Source organism: Chrysemys picta, chromosome 22 (genome assembly GCF_011386835.1).
Source record: "Chrysemys picta bellii isolate R12L10 chromosome 22, ASM1138683v2, whole genome shotgun sequence".
NCBI lineage: Eukaryota > Metazoa > Chordata > Testudines > Emydidae > Chrysemys > Chrysemys picta.
Window position 1 is genome coordinate 13,864,442 of NC_088812.1, and position 21,338 is coordinate 13,885,779.

Here is a 21,338-nt window from a genome sequence, read left to right on the forward strand (position 1 = left end):
GGAGGGGAGCCATGGGGAGCGGCACTGGAGGAGGTGGCGCTCCCACCCGGGGCGTGACCAGAAGCAAAGGAGGAACGCGAGAGAGTCCACACCAGGCTGGGGGCAGCCTCGCTAGGGAAGGGGTGGAAGGCCCATTGCTGGGGACGTGCGGACAGAGAGCCCAGGGCATTCTGGTCTGGGACTGGCTCTGCCCACACCCCCAAGCCCCCAGCGTCAGGGCCTTTCGCACACGCGTCAAGGGGGCGGGCGCCGCGGCCTCTCCCCCTGCCCAGCACGGGGAGGGAGTGCCGGGTTCACCCCACTGCCAGGGAATGAGAACACCCATGGGTATTAGAAGCAAGGCAGGGGGAGCAGGCTTCTGGGAGACCCCATCTGTGCAGCCCGCATTATGTGCCCGGCCTCCAGTTCACACCCCCTGCTCCGGATTATTTCAGGAGCTAGACGAATTTAGCTGCTCCCGCTGTGACTATTAATACCCGGTTACCCTGGAAACTGGCGCGGGGGCAGCGCTCAGACGTCAGGGCTCACACACCAGCCTGGCCCGGGCTGGCTCTTGGGGCGGCATGTGGGAGTGCCGGGAGCGACACGCAAGGGGGTTCCCTCGCCTGTGAGCCCAGGCTGACGCTGGCGTCCAGCAGCCTTATCTCAGCTGGGCTGGCGTCGGCCCCGGAGTTGTGTCCCGCGTCCTCTGAGCGACGCCCTGCTACCCACCTGGTACGAGGGCAGTGCCGTGTACTGGACCATCAGGCCTTGCATCTGGTTTCCCATGTTGCCTCTTTGATTGCTGAGGAGACTGGAGGTCTGCGACTGCTGGACTCCCAGCATGCTTTGCATCTGGCTCCCCATGTTGCTCCTCTGATTGGTGAGGAGGCCGGGGGTCTGGGACGGCTGGACTCCCAGCATGCCCTGGAACGTCTGCTGCTGGTTGGACATCATTGGCTGCAAACCTGCTGTGGGACAGGGGCGGGATGTAAGCACGGGTCCCTTCGGTCGCGTTCACGCCCCGCACCCAGCTGCAGCCAGGAAAGGCTCTGCAGCGAGGATGCTGCGTGGCACAAACCGGCGAGCAGGACGGACCCCTACGACAGGCACTACAGTATTTCTACCCCGCCGCTGGAGAGAGTTCCAACCTCACCCCCCCCCAGTATCCCTAGCTGTTCTCTAGCCCTCTCCATCAGCGGCTCTCAGCGCACGTTACAAAGGGAGTCAGTATTATTCTCCCCATTCTACAGATGGGGAAACTGAGGCACAGGGAGGGGCTGCGACTTGCCCACAGACACCCGGCTGGTCTGTGACGGAGCTGGGAATAGAACCCAGGGCTCCGGACTCCCAGTCCAGTGCTCTGCCCACTAGGTCACACCGCCTGTTCCAGTTGGTTTATGCCCGAGCAGGAGAGGTTTTAAAAGCTCTTGCCCTCCATGATATCTTGTGGCAGAGAGTCCCGCAGGCTGGATGGAAAACTCAGCCAGTTCTAAGTGTTCTTCTCATGCATTAACAAACAGGGTTGAAAGTTCTTTCCTGCACTCGGGTAATAAACACCAAAACTAAAGGTGAAACGCCGGCGGGGGTGGGAGCGGGGAGACGGGACACGAGGCTTCTGGGCTGAGACAGGGGTAGAAACGCCTCCTGGTTTCACAGCCTTAAAGGCAGACGGGACCATTCGCTCGCCCGTCTGACCTCCTGCATAGCACACCCCCTGGACTCCTGACAAAGCCAAAGAGTTTAGTCAGCCCCCCAGGAACTAAGCTGTGAGCCCAAGGCTAAGAACAAGGTACCCAGGTACCACCAATGCCCGAGGCCATGGACATCACAGGGAATTGGACAGGTGAGACTTGCCAAGAAATTCCAGTGTGCACCCCACACTGCCGGAACCGCCCCCCGCTCCCCTTGCCAATCCGAGCTGGGGGGAAATTCCTGCCCAACCCCCAATCTGCCTGGTGGTGGGACCCCGAGTGTGTGAACAAAGCCCACTGGCCAGGTAGCGAGAAGGAGGCTTTGCTGTGCCGCCGTCTCTAGCCCAGAGAAACAGTTTGGAGCAAGTTAAGAGTAACCGCGGCGAGTGGGCAGATAGACATCTGTCATCGGGTGGAAGCAGCTCAGACCCCCCCCCGCCCAGCCCCGGCCTGCTCCCTGCCCGAGCCCCTTACCAGGCTGTTGTGAAGGCTGCGGGAGCTGCTGATTGCGCTGGGGGCTGTAGGCCACCGGGTGACTGAGAGGTCTGTATTGCTGGCTGGAGTTTGGATACTGCCCGGGCGGGTAGTAGGAAACCTGAATCTAACAGAACAGAGAAAGTCTGTGGATAAATCGAGCCGTTCCGAGTAACGGGTGAGCAAACGGAGCCCCCGGCCAGCCCCCACAGGACCACGCTGGGGCTGCTGCTAGAGAGGAACGAGCCCCCACCCTGCGAGCTCACAGGGCCGAGACCCAGAGTCGGGGCTGCAGCCTGTGATGGGCATGGGGGGAAGAGGGGAGGGGCTTTGGATTCACACCAGCACAGCAAGGGATACATTAGTTGGTCTCTTGCTGCGAGCCCGGGTTTAGGAGGTCCCAACTCCCACCCACGCCGGGCTCCAATAGCAGCACTTTGGAACCCTACCGCCGTGGGGACAAGCTGCAGGACCGGGGCCTTATGCGCTTTCTTTATAGATCTCTAGAGCGTACGGCTAGACGAGCCCGTTAGAGCAGCAGCGTATAGGTCACAGGCCAGCACGTCACCCAGTGACCCTGTGCAACGTGTTCGACTAAAGCATCTTCCAGCCATCCAGAGGGGGAGACCCGACCGCTCCCCTTGGACGTCGCTTCCAAGAGTGCTAAACAGTGGGGCCTTTCTGCCAACGGGAACGAGGCTGGTTCCACTTTCCAGCCGCCGGTTCGCGTTCCACCTTCCTCTGCTAGGTTCAAGAGCCCAGGAGTACCTGGGATTTTCTCTGACCTGGACGCAGGGATCCCGCCACCGCCCCCCCTCAGATTGCAGCCATCTCTGGGGGTGATACACGGCACAGCACCACGCTGGGCAAGAAGGTAGGACAGGAAGTGAAGGAGAATCCCCTTCCCAATGGACGCTGACCAGTGTCTTTTCTTATGCTCCACCCCAAGGTCTCTCGTCTTTCATGAGCTAGTCCCACCTCCTGATAACAGAAGCTCTGGGACTTTCCCGAAAGAATTCCTGGTTGAACTACAGCTGTTCTGGTGGAAAACCACCCATGGCTCTTGATTTAAAACCACGAGTGCCAGAGAACCCACCACAGCCCTCGGCAAGTTGTTCCGATGGTTCATTCCCATCACTGGGCAAAATGACTATTTCCAGTCTGAATGTGCCAGGATTCAACTTCCAGCTGTTGGGTCACGTTAGAACTAGATACAAGAGCCCGTCACCAAAATTTTTGTAGCCCATGCAAGCACCTGTAGACCTCTCTTCAGGGCTTGGCCTTTTCTCGAAAGCTTGACTGGTTATGGTGAAGTTAGAATTCGCCGGCAGACACTTTTATTTGGGAGTAAAAGTGGGGGTTTCCGGTTTAGCTTAACCCCCTTCCCAAGGGACATGAACTAAACCCAGAAAAGGCCCCTCACATTCCGGAGTACGGCCGGGTCTATGCTATCCCGGCAAAGCACCCCAAGTGTGGACACAGCGGATAGCTTATTCCAGCCCCGGGAGTGAAATTAGCTCTCCTGGCAAAAGCGCGGTTTTGCTAGCATAACTGGGTCTGCGCTGGGGCTTTGCTGGCAAAGAGCTCACCCCAGCCCTGAACAACGGCTGTGCCAGCAGAGGTCTGTAGTGCAGACCTGGCCCGAGAACGTCCCCCTGGGAGACAATAGGAGGTCACATTCAGACCGTGATTCCTACTGGTCTAGCCTTCCCGTGCAGACCCCAAGACAGCGAGCGCTGTGGGGCAGGGACCGTCTCTTTCTGGGGTGTCTGCAGCGCTGATCAGTGACTCAGGTCCATCTGTGTCACTGCAATACCCCTGGTAGCCAGCGCAAAGGGTGCAGGCTGAGTCCCAACGTGGACTAGACGCTCCGTTCCCAGGGGGTGCCCCCCCCTTCACCCCAACACTTGGCGCTTGCCTCGCCCCAGGCCACGCACACGGTCCCAGCCCCTGCTCCTTACTTGCTGGGGAGGCTGCAGGTAGCCCTGGGGCTGCAGGACTTGCTGAGCGGGGGCCGTGTGTCCCGAGGTGGAGTAGCTGGAGGCAGGGATGGGCTGTCCTGGGGATGCCATGATGAATCCCGTCTGCTGAGGATGCTGGGAGATGAGGGGCGGCTGGAACATGGCCGAGGATGGGTCCGGAGCTTCTGTGGAGCCTTGACGGCTGAGACTGATCTGCCCAAAGGGGGAGCTGAGCTCCTCGGCCTGCAGGCGGAGGGAGAAGGAGAACAGAGCATGGGCAACGGTGTCTCTGGGTCATGCCAACAGCGAGGACGAGAAGCATTTCCCCCCGCTGCCCCGAGCTGCCTCGGGAGAAGCCCGGAGTCGTGAGCATGGCGCTTGGGCAGATCACGTCTGCCTGGCCAGGAAACAGCCTTCGGGGCTGGAAGCAAGGAGCCGGGGGGGCCGTGTCAGGGGTTGGGAGGATGGAGTCACTAAATACAGGGTAACGTGGTTCCCCCCGTGCTGGGCCAGCCAGCCTTTCCCCCTGGTTCTTACGGCCTCGGGGCCTGCCCTAAAGTTCAGACCCCTCCCCGCATTTTGCTCTGGCAGTCCCAGCCCGCTCCAGGCGAACGCCGCGCACTGCAGAGCCAAAGGGCAGCTGGTCGCTGCTGCTCGCAGCCTGCAACGCTGCATCCAGAACCGGTCCCAGCCGAGCACCTGCAAAGACCAATGGGGACAGGACCGGAGCGAGTGGACGGAGGCGACTGGGCACGGGTCCGATGCTGCTTGTGCAGCCAGTCAGTAGCTTAATAGGCAGCACCTGCTGGCTGCTTTGGGAATCCAGACATCAGGCGTTTGCAAAATGACCCCCAAATGCTGGTGCAGCCCCTCCGTCCTCTTTCCCTCGCTGTCAGCTCGAGCGCCATCTGCTCACCGCTGCGTAAGGGAGTGTGTCCACCCCCTCCAGCACGCCCTGCGAGACAGCTCCAGGGGATGAATGGGCCACAGCACGACCACCGAAGGCCGGGGGTCCTGGGGCCAAATCTCTGGGCGATGGGACGGGGGTGGGCATGCTCAGTCTGGCGCCGGCTGGGAGTCCACACCTGCTTCTCAAGGCACGTTTAACACAAGCCACCGGGGTTACTGCCTGCAACTCCACAGCAACCCTGCCCCTCCGCCCGCCTGCCCTGGCGCTAGCCCCCTCCCGGAGAGTCGGGCCCTGCAGAACAGCCCAGGTTAGCAAAGCTCGCACAACACAGACACGGCACACACGGGACAGACACGGGTTATACCATGTTGTACTGCTGGGGCGGAGACACGGGCAGGAGGACCTGGGGACAGGAGCTGGCAGAGTACTGAACAGGCTGCAGAGCTGGGACCGGCTGAGACCAGCGGAGAAGGGGAGAGAAGAGAGAGGTGGGGGGGCATGGGGGAGGGAGAGAAAGAAGGAAGGGCAAGGTTAGTCATCCGAGCTCATTCCAGACACACAGAGGCGCGCGCCGAGGCGGCGAACGGGGCTGCAGAAAGCTATGGTTTTTCATAGCACCGTGAAAAAGAAATGGATGCTCTGGGGAGCTAGGGAAGCCTATCTCTGTGGGGGGCTGGAATGGGGGGGGAAGAGGAACAGGGGTGGGGGCAGCTCTCACCCCCTCATACAAACCACGACGCTTTCTGCTCCTTCAGAAGCTCCACCCCCACGCAGCCACCATTGCTGGGCGCAGAGGGACAGAGATCCCGCACTCCCCTCATGCCCCCCACCCCCATTTCAGCCACGGTGCCTTTCAGGGACTGTTCAGCTGCCCGACGGCTCTTGGATTTGGGCAGATTTTTCTCATCACTGACCACACTGTAGTTTAACGCTGCTTACCCCACATGACCCAACCTGGCATGAGATCAGCTACAAACCCATGAGAATTCAACCCCCGGGAAGTGCCGGGTTCTTCCCAGTCACCTCCTGGTTCCAAGCTTTTCAGGGCCACAATTCTCCTGTAATCACAGGACTCCGGGAGCTGAGGCTTTAGCCGAGACATGCGATGACACGGCAAGACTTGGCCACACTGCACCTCCAAAGCCTTTGCCGACACCCTGCGGCTCACGCCCAAACTCCCACCAGATCTCGGACAAAGCAATGGGGAAATCAACCACCGCTGGTGGGAACAGCCCCGTACTGGCCATTTTGGGAGGGGTTGTGTGAGAAGCAAGGCTCCCCGCAACTTTTGGGGCAGCTGGAGCAGTTCAGCACCCCAAGGCCCCTGCCATTCCAAGCCACATCTGCTGCCTTCCATTCAGTTGTGTCGTGAAGCTCGGACAGCTCTGAACCCCAGCCTGGCACCACGCCACCCCTGGTGAGTTACAGCTGCCTGGGGGCGCGAGGGGTGTGTGTGGAAGCGGTGGGTGAAGTTGCCCTGCTTGGCCTCTGCGGTTCTGCTGAGCTGCTTTCTCAAGCGATTCCCGCTGGGGGCTAACACCCACCCCCCAACCCGCAGACAGACTCTCCCGGCAAGCCTTGGATCAGCGCTGACTCCTCCTGGATAAGGGCGAGGTCGGGCAGGGAGCCAGCCACGCACCACGCAGACAGTCTCCAGCCTTGTCTACACCGAGGGGTTTCATTCGCACTGAGTTCTGGCGGGCGAACCGTCCGGAGGAGGCACTGACTGCACACACACCGTCAACTGTTTTCTGATTCAATCCGGATCAGCCGGTCTACATGGCTAGGACTCAGGGTGGAAGTGACCCCGTGCCCCACGCGGCAGGGGAAGGCGAAACCCCCCCAGGGTCTCTGTCAACCTGACCCGGGGGAAAAGTCCTTCCCGACCCCAAATATGACGACCAATTAGACCCTGAGCATGTGGGCAAGACCCACCAGCCAGACACCTGGGAAAGACTTCTCCGGAGTAACTCAGAGCCGCCCCCAGCTAGTGTCCCGTCTCTGGTCGTTGGAGAGAGTTGCTGCTAGCAGTCGCAGAGCGGCTACATGCCATTGTAGGCCGTCCCATCACACCACCCCCTCCATAGACTAACCAAGCTGAGTCTCGAAGCCAGTTAGGGTTTCTGACCCCACTGCTCCCCTGGGCAGGCTGCTTCAGAGCGTCACTCCGCTGACGGTTCGAAACCTTCCCCTAGTTGCAAGCCTACATTTGTTGGTGGCCAGTTTCTATCCGTTTGTTCTGGTCTTACAAGCAGCTTCTGGCTCGTGCCCTCCTGCCGCTCCCCAGCGCGAGTTCTGCTGTTTACCAACCCGCCGAGGGGCAGAGGCGCCTCGGCGATCTAGGGCTGGGGCCGTACTAGAGCTGCGCCCACCTCCACATGGAAGACGAGGAGTCTCGAGTGAGACGTGGCTGGCCAACCCTGGCGTTCACAGGACCTGCCACCAGTCTCACTGCTTGGGAGGAGGGTGACCAGACAGCAGAGTCCCTGGGCTGGCACGGCGAGGGAGGAGCACGGAGGTTACTGCGGAGGGCCCCATCCTGGTTTTTAGCTGGGTGGAAAGGCAAACGTGGAGCTTCCCACACTCCCCTGCAACAAAACCTTGGTCCCAAGAGAGGTTACAATTCCCACGCGACTGCCTGCCACTGGGCAGACACTGCAGCACCAGTCCCCCGGGGGAGGTTTCCCAGCACAGACAAGGTGTCACTTTGCCTATGTCCAGCCATTCCCCAGAGGTAGGTTCCTGAGCAGATCCACACACCGGGGGCACCCCGAGTCCAGCGTGTGGCACTGAAACCATTCTGGTAAGCCCCGGACGGTCACGCACACTGCAGGGAAGTGGCTGGGGAGCCATGGACCTGCGCAGGACACTGTCCCCTCGCTCCTTTGGGGAACCTGCTATGGGGAGGGCAGGAAAGGGGACACTGAGCAGACTCCCTCCGTAGAGAAACACAGCTTTGGAAGCGATCCACAGAGAACTCAGAATGGAGCGGAGATCGGCAAGCGGGAGCGAAAGCCGGCACCATATGCAGGCAACAATGCAGCACTCCCCTGCCAGCGCCTGAGACCGGCTACCACCACCGCCACCGACCCTCACCTCGTCATTTAGGGGTGGTGGGTGGCCAACGAACTACAGCAAGAGACAGCCACGGAGACATGGTTCCCGCAGACTCCGAGAACGGAGGTGCTTTCTAACGGGCCGTGGGTCCACATCCGACCCTCCTGGTTGGTGGAGCATCCCATGGGCAAGAATGATAGGGAGATGAACCTGTGTCACGGAGTCCCCGGGCGATGCTCTGGAACTGCTCCCCACAAAGCCAGTCAGGACTTTGGGGAGCCTCCTCTCCCTTGGAGCAGACTGTCTTCAGGGCAAGAAGCTCACACGGCTTCACCTCCTGGGTCTCTCCTGGGAACATTCAGCATATGCCCCTCCGTGCACTTCCCACAGCGAGTCCGCCCAGGCAGGGTCCTGGGGAAGCCAAAGGGTTCTGCACCCCCACTTCACAGTCAGACGTGACTCTCAGCCAGCCAGTAAAACAGAGGTTTATTAGATGACAGGAACACGGTCTAAAACAGAACTTGTAGGTACAGCGGCGAACGGGACCTCTCGGCCGGGTCCATTATGGGGTTCAGAGAGCCAGACACCCACCTCTGCTCTCACTCCTAGTCCCCAGGTAGCTCCAACTCTCAAAACCCCCTCCAGCCCCTCCTTTTCTCGGCTTTGTCTCTTTCCTGGGTCAGGAGGTCACCTGATCTCTTTGTTCACCTTTAGCTATTTCCTTGCAGGGGGGGGAAGGGGCCCTGGCCATTTGTTGCCAGGGAGACAGAGTGTCAGTGATTTATGCACACTGGCCTTTCCCCACCACCTAGAGACTTAAGAAATGCATAGGGGAAACTGAGGCACCCACACAGTATTCAGAGGAAACATTAAGAACATTCCCACTTCGTCAAATCTCTCCCCCCTTCGAGACTGAACTGAGCGAGGTCACTTTAGCCAGTGCCCTGGGGAAGTTCGAACCCACCAATGTTCCCATGGATGCCCCATCATCTCTCCCATTCCTTGGTGGGAGTTACACCAGGACGTTCCAGTTTCAGGCCCACCCGTGGGTATGTTGTGCTTGATGGCGCTTGCAGGCTGCATGGGGGAAGGTTTATGCGGCCTGTACCCTTTTGCCACCCCAATACCCCTGGGGTCTAAACTGAGATTGGGTCTTTTCCCAGCGCTCCAGTTTGGAGGGCTGCAATTCGAGCTCTCGGTTAAGAGCCCCCATCTTGACCTTGGCCACCCTCTGAACAGGCGTCTCTGTCCCCAGCAGCTCGGCATCAGCCCCTTGCATGTGACGCCGCCCAAAACTATACAGCGGCAGCTTTCTAAGGGCCTGCCCCGTGGCCGGGCATTTCTTCTCTGAGGCCGCATAGTTCTGCTCCCAGGGCAGCCGTTTCTTGCTCAGGTACCCGGTGGGGTGTCTCCCCCCCTTAGCATCGGCTTGCATTAGCACCGTGCCCAGCCCTGCGTCTGAGGCGTTGGTGAACACTGCAAAAGGCTTGGCAAAGTCTGGGTTTACCAGATTTACTGGGCCCTGGATTAGAGCCTCCTTCAGTATACAGAGAGCCCTCTGGCCCTGCTCGGTCCAGACCACCTTGTCTGGCTTACCCCTCTCACATAGGCTAGGGATCTAACGTGGGGTACAAACCTCCGGTAGCACCCCGCCATCCTGATAAAGGCCTGGCCTCGTTTCTTGGTCTGGGGAATGGGCCAATCTCTGATCATCTCCACCTTGCACTTTTCGGCTTTTACCGTCAGTCCTGCCTGCCTTGAGGCAGCCCAGCACCCTCTTCACCTGGGACACCTGTTCCTCCCAGGTCTGGCTAAAGACACACGTCATCGACGTAGGCCAGAGCCAAATTCTCCATCCCCCTCAGCTTGTCTAGAATCTCCCCAGGCCTAGGCGTGGGGTAGGCATCGGACACGGTGATGGCTTTAAGCTTCCGATAGTCCCCACAAAACCAGATCATTCTGTCTCCCTTGGGGACCAGCCCCACGGGTGAGGCCCATGGGCTGTTGAACGGCTGGATCACATCTAAAGCCAGCACGTCCTTGACCTCTCTCTCCAGGTTCTGGGCTGCTTTCCCAGTGACTCTGAGCGGGGAACACCTGATGGGGAGATTGGCTCCCACCTCAGGGAAGAGATCCACCCAGGGGTCTTCCCCCTTCTCCTCCCATACAGCAGCTCGAAAGGGAAGAACCCTGTGGATTCCTGGGGCACCACCAGCTGCCTCCCGATTCCCCACAGTTCTACTTCCCCTTGGGGAGCCCATTCCTGGTACAGGAATCCTTTCTCCCACCGGACTCTGTCCCTGCAGCCTTCCCCAAGGGGTTTGCAGCTCTGTGGCCAGCAAGTTCCCTCAGCTTCTCCAAGGAGGGAACCTTCTGCAGCTCAGTCTGGAATTCAGCTGCTGGGGAAGGGAGTGGGACCTGTTCCCTCTCGCTGGCTGGGCCTGGGGTCACAGCCCCTCTGAGCCCTGTCCCTGGTAGCTCCCTCCCTGCTGTGTAATCACTTCCCAGCAGTACGTCTGGGCCAGGCAAACCTGGTTGGCAGCCGACCTGCCCTGCCTGTGTCCCCCCCCACTCAGCTGGGGTCTCAGCTCCCACCGTGCCCAGCACTGTCCTTGTTGTCCCAGTGGGGGCAGGCAGCGAGCTCTCTGCTCTGGTCACAGCATCAGAGCCAGCGTGAGCCCCCTTTCCGGTGTGCAGGGGGGCGGGGAGTAATTCTCCGACACACTCAGCCCCAGGGGTCTGGTTACAGGTAGGCAGGTATCCTGAGCCCAGCAGCCCCTCCCTTCTGCCAGCCAGGTCATTTGCATTTTCACTGACCATTTCCCTCTTAGCCAAGTGGTTAGCGGGATTCAAATTCAAAGCCTCTGCCGTTACAGGGGCAAGGTCTGGATCTTGTCCCAAAGAGACACAGTCATCCCCCAACAGGACCTCACAGCCGATATCCTGGAGAACCCCAATGGCCAGCCAGCCCGACCCCTCCTGGGTCTGCACAGGGATCCGGGCCATAGACAGGGCAAGGGCCTTCATCCTGGGGACCTTCACCCAGGTCACACAGCCCCTCAGCATCTGCGGCTGCACCACCTGGAGCCTGACAACAGTTCTCTCTGTCCCAGGGTCTCGCCACCCCAGGCATGTCTCCCCATTGACCCCCACCTTCCGCTCCCACTGGGGGTCCGAGGGGCCTGAGCCCAGGAGACTCCACATAGACATATAGGCTGGGGCCAGGAGTGGGAGCCTGTCCACCACCCCACCCATCTGGCTGACAGCATCTATGGCCTTGGGACCCAGCAAGGGAGCTAGATACCGGGGCTTTTCCGCAGGGTCCCCCTGGTTCAAATCGCCAGCCTGCTCAAAGGCCGTGTGGTGGGCATCCACATCCCCCCCCTCCTTAACCAGGGGCAGCAATTTAGTGTCGAGGCTCCCTGCGGAACTGCAAGTCTGGGGTCTATCCCCACTCACCCCTGGGGAGCCCCCTATGACTCTCCGCTCCACCAGCGCCAGTCCATGCTGCCGCTGCTTCTCCTACAGCTTTTCCTCGGGCGCTCTCTCTCTCTCACAGTCCTCTCGCTCTCTCGGACTCAGCTCCAGTCCCATCCGTCTCCGATCCCCCGATCGGGAACCGATCGTGAAGACCCCCGTCTGGTTGGGGACCAGACTCTTGGGGATGCCTGGCTACCGCTCCAGCTGCTCCCAGATCCTCTTGTAGCCCCGTTTGGGTCAGGAATCTGCTCCTTAGAGTGGTCCTCATCCTCCAGCTGCACGATTAACTGGGCCTTGGTGAACTTCCCAATGTGTAACCCTCTCTTCTTGCACAGGATGACAATGTCCTTCTTAAGGAGATGGTGATAGGCCATCACTCCGCTGTTCCCAAGTTGCTTTGGACTCACAGGCCCGTGTGCTCTCAGCTCCCCCACGGTTTTCAGGAAGAACCCCTAGTGTGCCAGCCCTTCTCGTGGTCACCACCTCTTTGCCAGGGTCGAGCTTCAGACTCCTCCGCCCCTGGGACCGCTCGCTGCAATCCCCAGGGGAACCCTGTTACTGCAAACGTCCTTCTCTCTCCCAGGGTCGAGCGGCAGGCTCCTCGGCCCCTGAGACTGCTCGCTGCAGTCCTCGGGGGGACCCCGTTACTCCAACAGTCCTTCTCGCTGGTCACACACTCCTAAGGGTTAATCGCCCCCTGAAACCGTCCCCCCTCTGTTTTACTGCTCCCCAGTCACTTACTGCAAGAAGTGCCATTCACAGGGTGCCATACATCCCACCTCTGCCACCAGTTGTCACGGAGTTGTCACGGAGTCCCCGGGCGATGCTCTGGAACTGCTCCCCACAAAGCCAGTCAGGACTTTGGGGAGCCTCCTCTCCCTCGGAGCAGACTGTCTTCAGGGCAAGAAGTTCACACGGCTTCACCTCCTGGGTCTCTCCTGGGAGCATTCAGCCTATGCCCCTCCGTGCGCTTCCCACAGCGAGTCTGCCCAGGCGGGGTCCTGGGGAAGCCAAAGGGTCCTGCACCCCCACTTCGCAGTCAGACGTGACTCTCAGCCAGCCAGTAAAACAGAGGTTTATTAGATGACAGGAACACGGTCTAAAACAGAGCTTGTAGGTCCAGCGAATGGGACCCCTCTGCCGGGTCCATTCTGGGGTTGAGAGAGCCAGACACCCACGTCTGCCCTCACGCCTAGTCCCCAGGTAGCTCCAACTCTCAAAACCCCCTCCAGCCCCTCCTTCTCTCGGCTTTGTCTCTTTCCTGGGTCAGGAGGTCACCTGATCTCTTTGTTCACCCTTAGCTATTTCCTGGGGGGGGGGGAGGGGCCCTGGCCATTTGTTGCCAGGGAGACAGAGTGTCAGTGATTTATGCACACTGGCCTTTCCCCACCACCTAGAGACTTAAGAAATGCATAGGGGAAACTGAGGCACCGACACAGTATTCAGAGGAAACATTAAGAACAGTCCCACTTCGTCACAACCTGGGCCTTTTAAAACGCGGGAGACCGAACTCTACCCCCAGGCCTCAATCCCAGACCTCCTGCTCCCTCTGACTGCAGCTGGGAGACAAAGCTAACCGGCTGCAGGATCGCAGGGCGGGAGAATTCAGACAAGCAGCAGCTTCTGCCGGTCCCTCCAGAGGGGCTGCAGATCCGAGCACGCAGGGGAACTGGGAGCTGGCAAATGAGTCTTTGTTTTCATGCAGGCCAGATGCAAGTTGCCCTCTGCGTCACGAAGCTCAGGCAACCCGGCCTACTCAGGCCATCAGCTGAGCATAGGTGCGATTCTCCGAGGAGGGGGTATGGCCAGAGCTCCAGGGCATTCCTACTGCCAGGAACGAGGAGCCAGGCAATGCCATGTGCCCTGCAGAGGCACAGACAGGTGGCAGTGCGGGCAGGCTGGCACAGCGCAGCCTTCGCTGGTGTTTGCATAGAAGAGCTAAGAGGGACAGGACAAGCGGCCTGGCCTGAGGTCAGACAACAGCTGCCAGGTTCCCTGATCCCACTGCCGCGCTGCTCAACCCTGCCAATCTCAGTCCCCGTTCTCAGGAGGGGAAAGCACCAGGCTGGTGCCAGCACAGAGCACGGCTGTCCAGGGCTCCAAAGGAAGGAAACGCTCAAGCTAAGAAGGGAAAATTTCACCCGGGGACCTCCCTGCTCCCACTCCACGGCAGGGGAAGGGCTCTGGATTCTGAGTCTTCAGATGGAGAGCTTTCAGAGAGCCAGCTCGGAGCACAGGCCTGGAATCCTGGCTCCCAACACTGACTCTATGGCCTGCAGCAAGTCGCTTTTTCCCCTCTGCCTTGCCTACCCGCTCTGGGCTTCCCGGGGCACACGCAGGACTGATGGCTCCGGTGGCACTTTGCAGATACAAAGCTCAGGACACCAGCTCCACTTACCCTCTTCGGGAGACTTCTACAGGCGTGACTCACGGGAAAGTCACGGAGACAAAGCAACACAGCGAGGTCTGGGGGCCCACCTACACCAGGAGGGCAGAGCCCTACATCCACACCCAACGTCCGGCTGGCGTGAACCCTCCCTACCACGAGGCCAGGCGCCCACAGGCCTGGCAGCACGTTCCCCAGCGGCAGCACCAGGGCAGGCAGGACAACGGACACTGGATTGCTGGGCAGTGCAGCCCACAGAACACTGCAGTGACCCCTCTGGCTGGGAGATCACAGCCCTGCCCATATAACCAGAATGCACACTCCATCTCCCTCCTGAGGAGCCTATGGGCGTTGGGGGCCTGACTTACTGAAAGTCAAGGGAATTTGGGCACCTAAGCCCCTTTAGAAGTCAAACTCGATGGCCCGATCCGGGGGCTGGACCAGCGGCGCAGGCTGCCTTTCCCCGCAGGCACCCCGTTACCGACGCTTTGCACAGCACCAACTTAAGACACAGCGAGGCAACTGCAGCCCCCCAAAAACATCTGCAGCCAGGAGCCAACCTGCTGCCAACCAAGCCCGATTCTCAGCCTCTGGAGCTGGGAGCGCTAATACTATTGCACTTCCGGAGCCGAGCCCGAGGGGACAGAGCTGTGACTCACCGGGGAGATCAGGTGATTACTCATCGCCGGCTGTTGCTGGGGAGTGGGCGGAAGTGCTTGGTGCGGCTGCGGCTGCACAGTGCATGGCAAGAAGCTCCCTCGGCCAGGCTGGGACGCGGAGACTTGGCTGCATGCTTCCGAGGCTAGTGACAGACCTTGAATGGAGAGAGAAGAGGCAGTGTCGGTACCTAGGAGCCGGTCCCCATCCGCCCCCGGCTGTTTCCTCCGGGCTCATTCATCCATATAAAGACATCTGCGTCTGTCTGCCAAATGGAAACCTTCCCCGAGAAAGCTTCTGCTCTGGGAGCGGCGCAGGGACCAACGTGCTCCTAGATCACGGCAGATGAGGAGCCACTTCCCCTCTCCCTGTCCACACTGCAAGCAGGAGGTACCACGCGTAGGCAAGCTAGCTCGCTACCACTAGCAGCCCCGGGCTAGCCACGCAAGTGCGACCCTGCCCGGGACCCTGCCCACGTACATCTCTGGAGCGCAGGGTAGGCGCACCCAGCGCCCGCACTCACAGCTTTCTATGGTGCTCAAACGCTGCACTGATGAGTTACATTACAAAATGGTGCTTTCCTGGCCCCCTTTGGTCTGTTCGCGAACTAGTCTGACCGCAGCTTGGCCGGGATCTCGCATTCCACGTGTGAAGTGCTTGGCACACTTGGGGGAGCTAATGCGACTATTTTGCTCTGCCTGGCAGCTAAGGTGACCTGATAGCAAGTGTGAAAAATCGGGACAGGGGGTGGGGGGGTAACAGGAGCCTATATAAGAAAAAGACCCACAAATCGGGACTGTCTCTATAAAATCGGGACATCTGGTCACCCTACTGGCATCAGAATCTGGTTCAATTCCAACTCTCCTGCTCCTACTGGGTGCAAAAACATGCCCAGAGCCAGGAGCGAGGTCCTTAACTATGCACCTGCGTAGCTTGGGGAAGGAGCCAGGGTAAACAGGAGCGACCTCTGCTGGCTGGAGGTCTCCACAGCACGAAGTGGTTACTATAGAAAAAGCAGCAATTTGATGCGTTCGTTTGGTGGGATAAAATATCACGTGCACGTAACGTGGGGAACGTTTTCCCTCTGGCACTGGGTCAGAGAGGGGCCTCAGCAGAGAACTGTGCAGGTGCTTGCACAGAAGGGGAAGACGGAAGGCAATCCCCTTCACAAATAAAGAAGCTAACAATGGGCAATCATCAGAAACGAACAAGAGAGGGAAGAAAGGTGTGGACAAAGGTACGCCTCACTGGAGCCCCAGCTCTAAGCGGGGCTAATACGTGGATGATTGAAAGTGACTTGCTCTGCATACTACAGGAAGCAGCAGGGTGGGTATGTGGCGGGGATACATGCTGCAGAGTTTAATAATCTCCTCTTCTGCACATTTTCCCGACTTAAAAAGGAGTAAGTCTACAGAATAATTGCCTAACCCCTGCATGGGACTAGCAAGCCCACTCATTTGTCAATAGCAGGTTTGGAGAAGGTTGATTTCTTTAATTGCAAGTTACTTTTTTTCAGAGCAAGAAGAAACGGTACTTTCAATTGGTTAGCCAATGTATGAAGTCTGAATCCAAATCAGACCACGTACCCAAGAGATAGCCGCGGGAAAGAGTACGCACAGCTCCCTGCAATCAGAAAGAGCAAGAACAGATCCTCTGCCGTGCCGCTAATCACACGTATTTTCAAACGAGCTCAGCTCCCACCGTTTGTAAATCTAGCCCCAGTTGTGGGTGCTGGGCATGTGAAAATCTAGCCCCAGTTGTGGGTGCTGGGCATGTGAAAATCTAGCCCCAGTTGTGGGTGCTGGGCATGTGAAAATCTAGCCCCAGTTGTGGGTGCTGGGCATGTGAAAATCTAGCCCCAGTTGTGGGTGCTGGGCATGTGAAAATCTAGCCCCAAACTTTAAGAAAACCTGGCCTCACAATGGGATGTGCCCAGTCCTGGAGTTACAAGGTAAAAGCTCCGTTGTAAAGGCCAGTCTATGCTTTGGAATAACACCCGGCAGATTCTAACCTCAGTTCTTTACTCCTTCACTGGAGCAAGTTGTTGCGATGAAGCCAAACGATGTAAATCTCCACTAACCTAAACTAACTAACGAATCGAAACTCAGCTCAGAGTCTCAGCACAGCCCGGTGATGGCGGTTCTTCGGAGGGAGCGTTACAGTGAAGGGGGAAGCAGGATTTCATTCTCCGCTGACTAAGGTTTTTATCAGTTGCCATGTGGCTACTCGGCCATCACCACCGCATTCAAGTGACGATGAAACCGCAGCTTTCTCCACTGAAAACGCCTGAGGACACCTAGAAATTCAGCACGCTGCTTTTTCTGCCGGTGACATACGGCTGGTCTCTCTAACAAGGAACCAGTCTGAGTGCTGGTAACGCCCCTGGAATGCCCTTAACCGGCACGCTCACCGGGCCAGGGACCAGTGGCAGTTCAGGCCTGTTCACCAAGGCACGGGGGTTGAAATCCGTTATGGTGCGTCTGAAACTCTAGCCTGTGATTAGTGGCTCTCTAAGAATTGGCAGCATCTGACCTGCTGTTAGGTTAAGTCTGACGAGATCAGCTAATTATCGGCTCCTTCCCCCTGAGAGCAAGAAAAGTGCAGAACGGTTTTCCTTGCCTGGGCAAAGTCCCCTTCTGGCAGTGAGAGCCCGCGGAGGGGGAGGAATGGGTGCCACAGGACCTGCAGGCCCAGGGGATGGGAGCGTGGCACCGCAGGGAACACACACGTGGCTGGGCCAGCTCACCAGTTCCAGTCCCCCCAGGGTGACATGTTCGATAAGGCCCCAGTGTCTGGTAGCTGCCCAGAGATGCACTAGCCCTCCCCAACCTTGCTATCGCACGACACAGGAGTCACCAGCTCTGTGCTGTGGGCCTGGGGACAGGGCCCCGGCTCTGGCAAAGCGGTACCTGGCCTGGCCGTCCTGCTGGCGCTGGTCCCGATGCTGTCCCCTCGCGTGAGGATGGAGATGCCGCTGAAGCTGCTGGCTTTAGTGACGGGCGGGCGCAGGTTGCGGATGGAGCTGTCCGAGTCTGTGCTGCTCCACGGCCGGGGCTCCAGCGACTTCAGCTCGCTCTCTGTGCTGCTCTGACGGCTGCCCGAGGCCCGGTTCAGAGCGTCCCGGTTCCCCCTGCAGAGACCACAGCGGTTACACGGCCTCTCCCGGCAGAGGGGAGCAGACGAACGAGAGCGAGCGGCAGCAGGTGTTCCGGAGCCCGGCACGCCGACACCAGACACGGGAAATGGGTGGTGCAGGGCTGCGGGAGTCCCCGGGGCTTTCCCAATGGCCTCGCTCGCACGGCTGCTTGGGAACGAACAGCCCAGAGCCCGCTGATCCGCTGACAAGCCGCCCCGAGAGCAGGACTGGGCTGGCTCTGGCCAGAGATCCATGCACCCGGCTAACCCCCTCCTCACACAGGAGCTGAAGGGAACGTCTACACTGCAGCTGGGGGCGAGCCTGGGCAGACAGACTCCCGCTGGTGCACTGAAAAGAGCTGGGTGGATACGGCACCGGTGGAGAGTCGGGCTGGCTACCTACGCTCAAGCCCACCTCTGCTGGTGCTGCTCCGTCCACACCGCTATTTGTAGTGTGCTCGGTCCAGTCCTGTCTGCCTGGGCCGGCAGCCTCACTCCAGCTGCAGGGCAGACATACCCTAATGGTCAAGCTCTCAGACCCTCCCCTTCTGAGGCAGACACTGGCCTAGACCCCCATGGGGTCTGCTCCCACGTACACTAACCCCCCCCCCCCCAGCTCAATGTCCCTTCACTCTGCAGCAGGGCACTCCCGCCGTCCTGCCCCCAGAGGAAGGGTCACCGTGAATGTGAGTGTGACAGCGTGGGGCAGCGGAACCAGAAGCAGTCTCTGGGGAATTGTCACAAACGCCATCCGGCTGGAGAGAGGGGCTTTGCGGGCTCGCCCCGACGCACAATCAGAGCTGAACTAATGGGCATCACCTCGGCCTCTGGGCTGGGAGCCCGGACCCAAGAGGCAAAGAGGGGGAATTGTGCAAAACCAAGAGGGCATGAATGGGTGCCACGAGGCCATGCCGCGGGAGGGGCGGGGCTTTCATTGAGTTGTGTCACCCGTCGGAACACCGGCTCCAGCTGATCGGGATCCCCCCAAGCTGCAGCTGCTCCCCGCCCTGGTGTTTGGCTATGCAGGCTCCGGAGCAGAGCCCACCTCCGCTTCCCGGCTCCCAGCCATGGGGCGACACTGCACATTGCACGTGACCCACTGGTACGAGCGGGAGCTCAACGTCTGCAGCAGAGGGGGTGGACTGGTGAAGCCGCAGCACCTTGGCGGGGGGACAGTGGGGGCAAATAACCAGCTAAGCAAAGTATAAACAGCTTCTGGACACCACAGCCGGTGCCCTCCGCGGCCCTCGCTTGGCCGACAGCCGGGGAACCGGAGTTGCTTGGTTTCTAACGGCTGAACCGTCCCATTACAGCACGGGCAGGGGCCGGACGAGCTTCCAACACCTCCCCTCCCCCCATCGGCATCCCTCACATCCCATTCGGGATAGGGGAGCCCTTTCGGAGCTACGGAGGAGGGAGTCTCCATTCAATCCTCTGTCGCAATCCCCCCGATTCCTTTGGCCGGGTGAGAACACCTGCCCAGCCATCCCAGACCTGACCCTGCCTGGCCCCGATGACCTACAGTGGATAGGTTCCAGATTCTCCCTTGCTAATACCCTGAGCCATTCCGCAGTGCCCACGCCCGAACCCTGCCGCACAGCAACTGCCCGTCAGTGCTGTCTCCTGCCGCGCCCTCAGCTAGTCTCGCTACAGGTCAAGCTCCGGGAGCATTCATTAGCACCGAGCGCTTCGCAGTGAATCGGTTAATTAACAGCACGAAGAGAACGTTCTGAAACGCTGAACTGGCACCAGGGTTCATTGGAACCTTGCACATTAAGGAGCACGGGGACCTGCCTTTCCCCTGCTGCTCCCACAGCCCTGATGCTCCAGCCCCTCCCGGAACGTCGCTGCCCCGATGGCGGTGGCAGAAAGCCGAGATTACAGGAACCGCCATGTGGGAGGGGATAAAGATTAATCCCAAGCGGCTGTTCGGCTTCTTGGAGCATGCTGCAAGCACAGCGGCCTGAGATGCCACCGCGGCGCTGCACGACAGGTGGGCTCGGCTTCCGTGCCCAAGGGGCCCTGAGGTCTGGCGACGGGGAGTGAGCGAGACAGAGCCGGGCACTGAATGACAGCAGGCGACAGAACCGCCAAGCTCCAGGTCAGTCCAGCTCCCCGCAGACAAGGGCCATGGCCTGCGGGACTGAGGACGTAGGCCCCGAAGTCCTTAGGGCCTTCTGAAACTTTGTACCCCCCTCTCTGAAAAGCCCCCGTCACAAGCCGGGCTCACACCTGCAGCCTCCCAGGAACCGGGGAGTGTGCAAATGGGCCATGCACACTCAGCTGTTGCCTAGAGGCCCGCTCCTGCCACCCTCCGGCTGCTGGGGGAAACGTAGCTCTGTGTTTGCCTAGGCCAGCAGCTCCCAAACGTTCCTGGTTCACTTACCCCCTTCAAACCTGGGGAACAGCCCGGCCGGTGCACCAAGTGCCCACAGCCCTGGCCTGGCCTGTCTGCTCTGCAGGTCCACAGAGCCCTTAGGGGCTTTAATCTGGCCCCTTTCATCAGAAGGAACCGTCCGTCCGTTAAAAGAAATCAACCGAAAATGCGGCTGAAGTGGATTCCCTGGGCTCTGTGCAGCAACGCCTGGGGAACGTGTACCGCCAGGGCTCAGCCCCCCCGAACACCACCACCACGAAACACCGATGCATGTGTGATGAGATGCTAATTTGATCCCTGCTTAGACAGCTGGGGTTTATCACCGTGAGAACGCAGGTGTCAGAGGCAGGTGGGACCATGTGGCTCGTGAAGTGTTATGATCCTAGGAGCCTTTCGCCTCCCCTCCTTCCCCTGTGACCCTTCAGCCTTTGTTTGGAATGAATCAGCAAAAACCACTCCGCAGCAATTTAGTTTGGGAGACAAAAAAAACAACGGATGTTGCAAAAGATACGACTCAAAGGACTCCACAAGCAGCCATGCATGGGGCGAGCTCACGCTGCAGAACAACGTACGCAAGAAACCACACAGAGGTACCTAAAAATCTGCCTCCTTTTGTGAGAGCTAGAAGAAAAGCCTTCCTTGGAGAGTCTGTTGGTTAACATCAGAGAAAAGCATTGTTACAGGGTTACCGTGTCCTCCCCTGAGAAAGCTACAGGTGTGGCCGTGAAGCATGCTGGATGGTACTAACCTGCTGTCGTTTAGATATCCGTTCTGACCAGTCTAGTGGAGGGCAGGGTGGAGACGAGGAGGGGAAAAGAAAAGGGAAAATAACTGATAAGGCAGCAGCATTGGCACATTACAAACAAAGGGGCGTCTGAACGCGGAGGGGGCTGGAAGGGGCTGGGCTTGGGATCGGGCTGCGTCACGCTCCTGAGTTACTCTGGCTCTCCAAGCCACTGGACACATTGCACTTCTGTCTAGGGTCTTATTCCAGGGCCATCCCCGGAGCATCAGGTACCTTTTCTAGCTCCTTCCTCCCCACAATGCCCCAGCACTTCACAGACCCCCAGTGCTAGAGAGCGCTGGTCTATAAACCGGCTGACACAGCATGGAGAGAAGAAGGGACTCGCTCCCCGTCACACACAGAAGAGAACCCAGGAGTCCTGATCACTCCCTGGCCCTGCTCCAACCACTAGGCAACGCAGCAGTGCTTTCATAGTTCCCACAG

The 21,338-nt window shown here is 59.3% G+C and overlaps 1 protein-coding gene across 1 annotated transcript in view; it reads right to left on the reverse strand.

Annotated features, from left to right (window-relative positions):
* Positions 1-21,338, reverse strand: part of LOC135977179 (R3H domain-containing protein 2-like) — a 31,750-nt gene that overhangs the window by 8,428 nt on the left and 1,984 nt on the right. Inside the window, exons 2-9 of the mRNA XM_065576488.1 lie at positions 20,859-20,890; positions 20,705-20,758; positions 17,508-17,728; positions 14,601-14,755; positions 5,383-5,472; positions 4,109-4,351; positions 2,148-2,274; positions 712-947 (exon numbers count right to left, since the gene is read on the reverse strand). Of these exons, the coding sequence (XP_065432560.1) occupies positions 712-947; positions 2,148-2,274; positions 4,109-4,351; positions 5,383-5,472; positions 14,601-14,755; positions 17,508-17,728; positions 20,705-20,758; positions 20,859-20,890 (1,158 nt within the window). The remainder of the gene's footprint in view (positions 1-711; positions 948-2,147; positions 2,275-4,108; positions 4,352-5,382; positions 5,473-14,600; positions 14,756-17,507; positions 17,729-20,704; positions 20,759-20,858; positions 20,891-21,338) is intronic.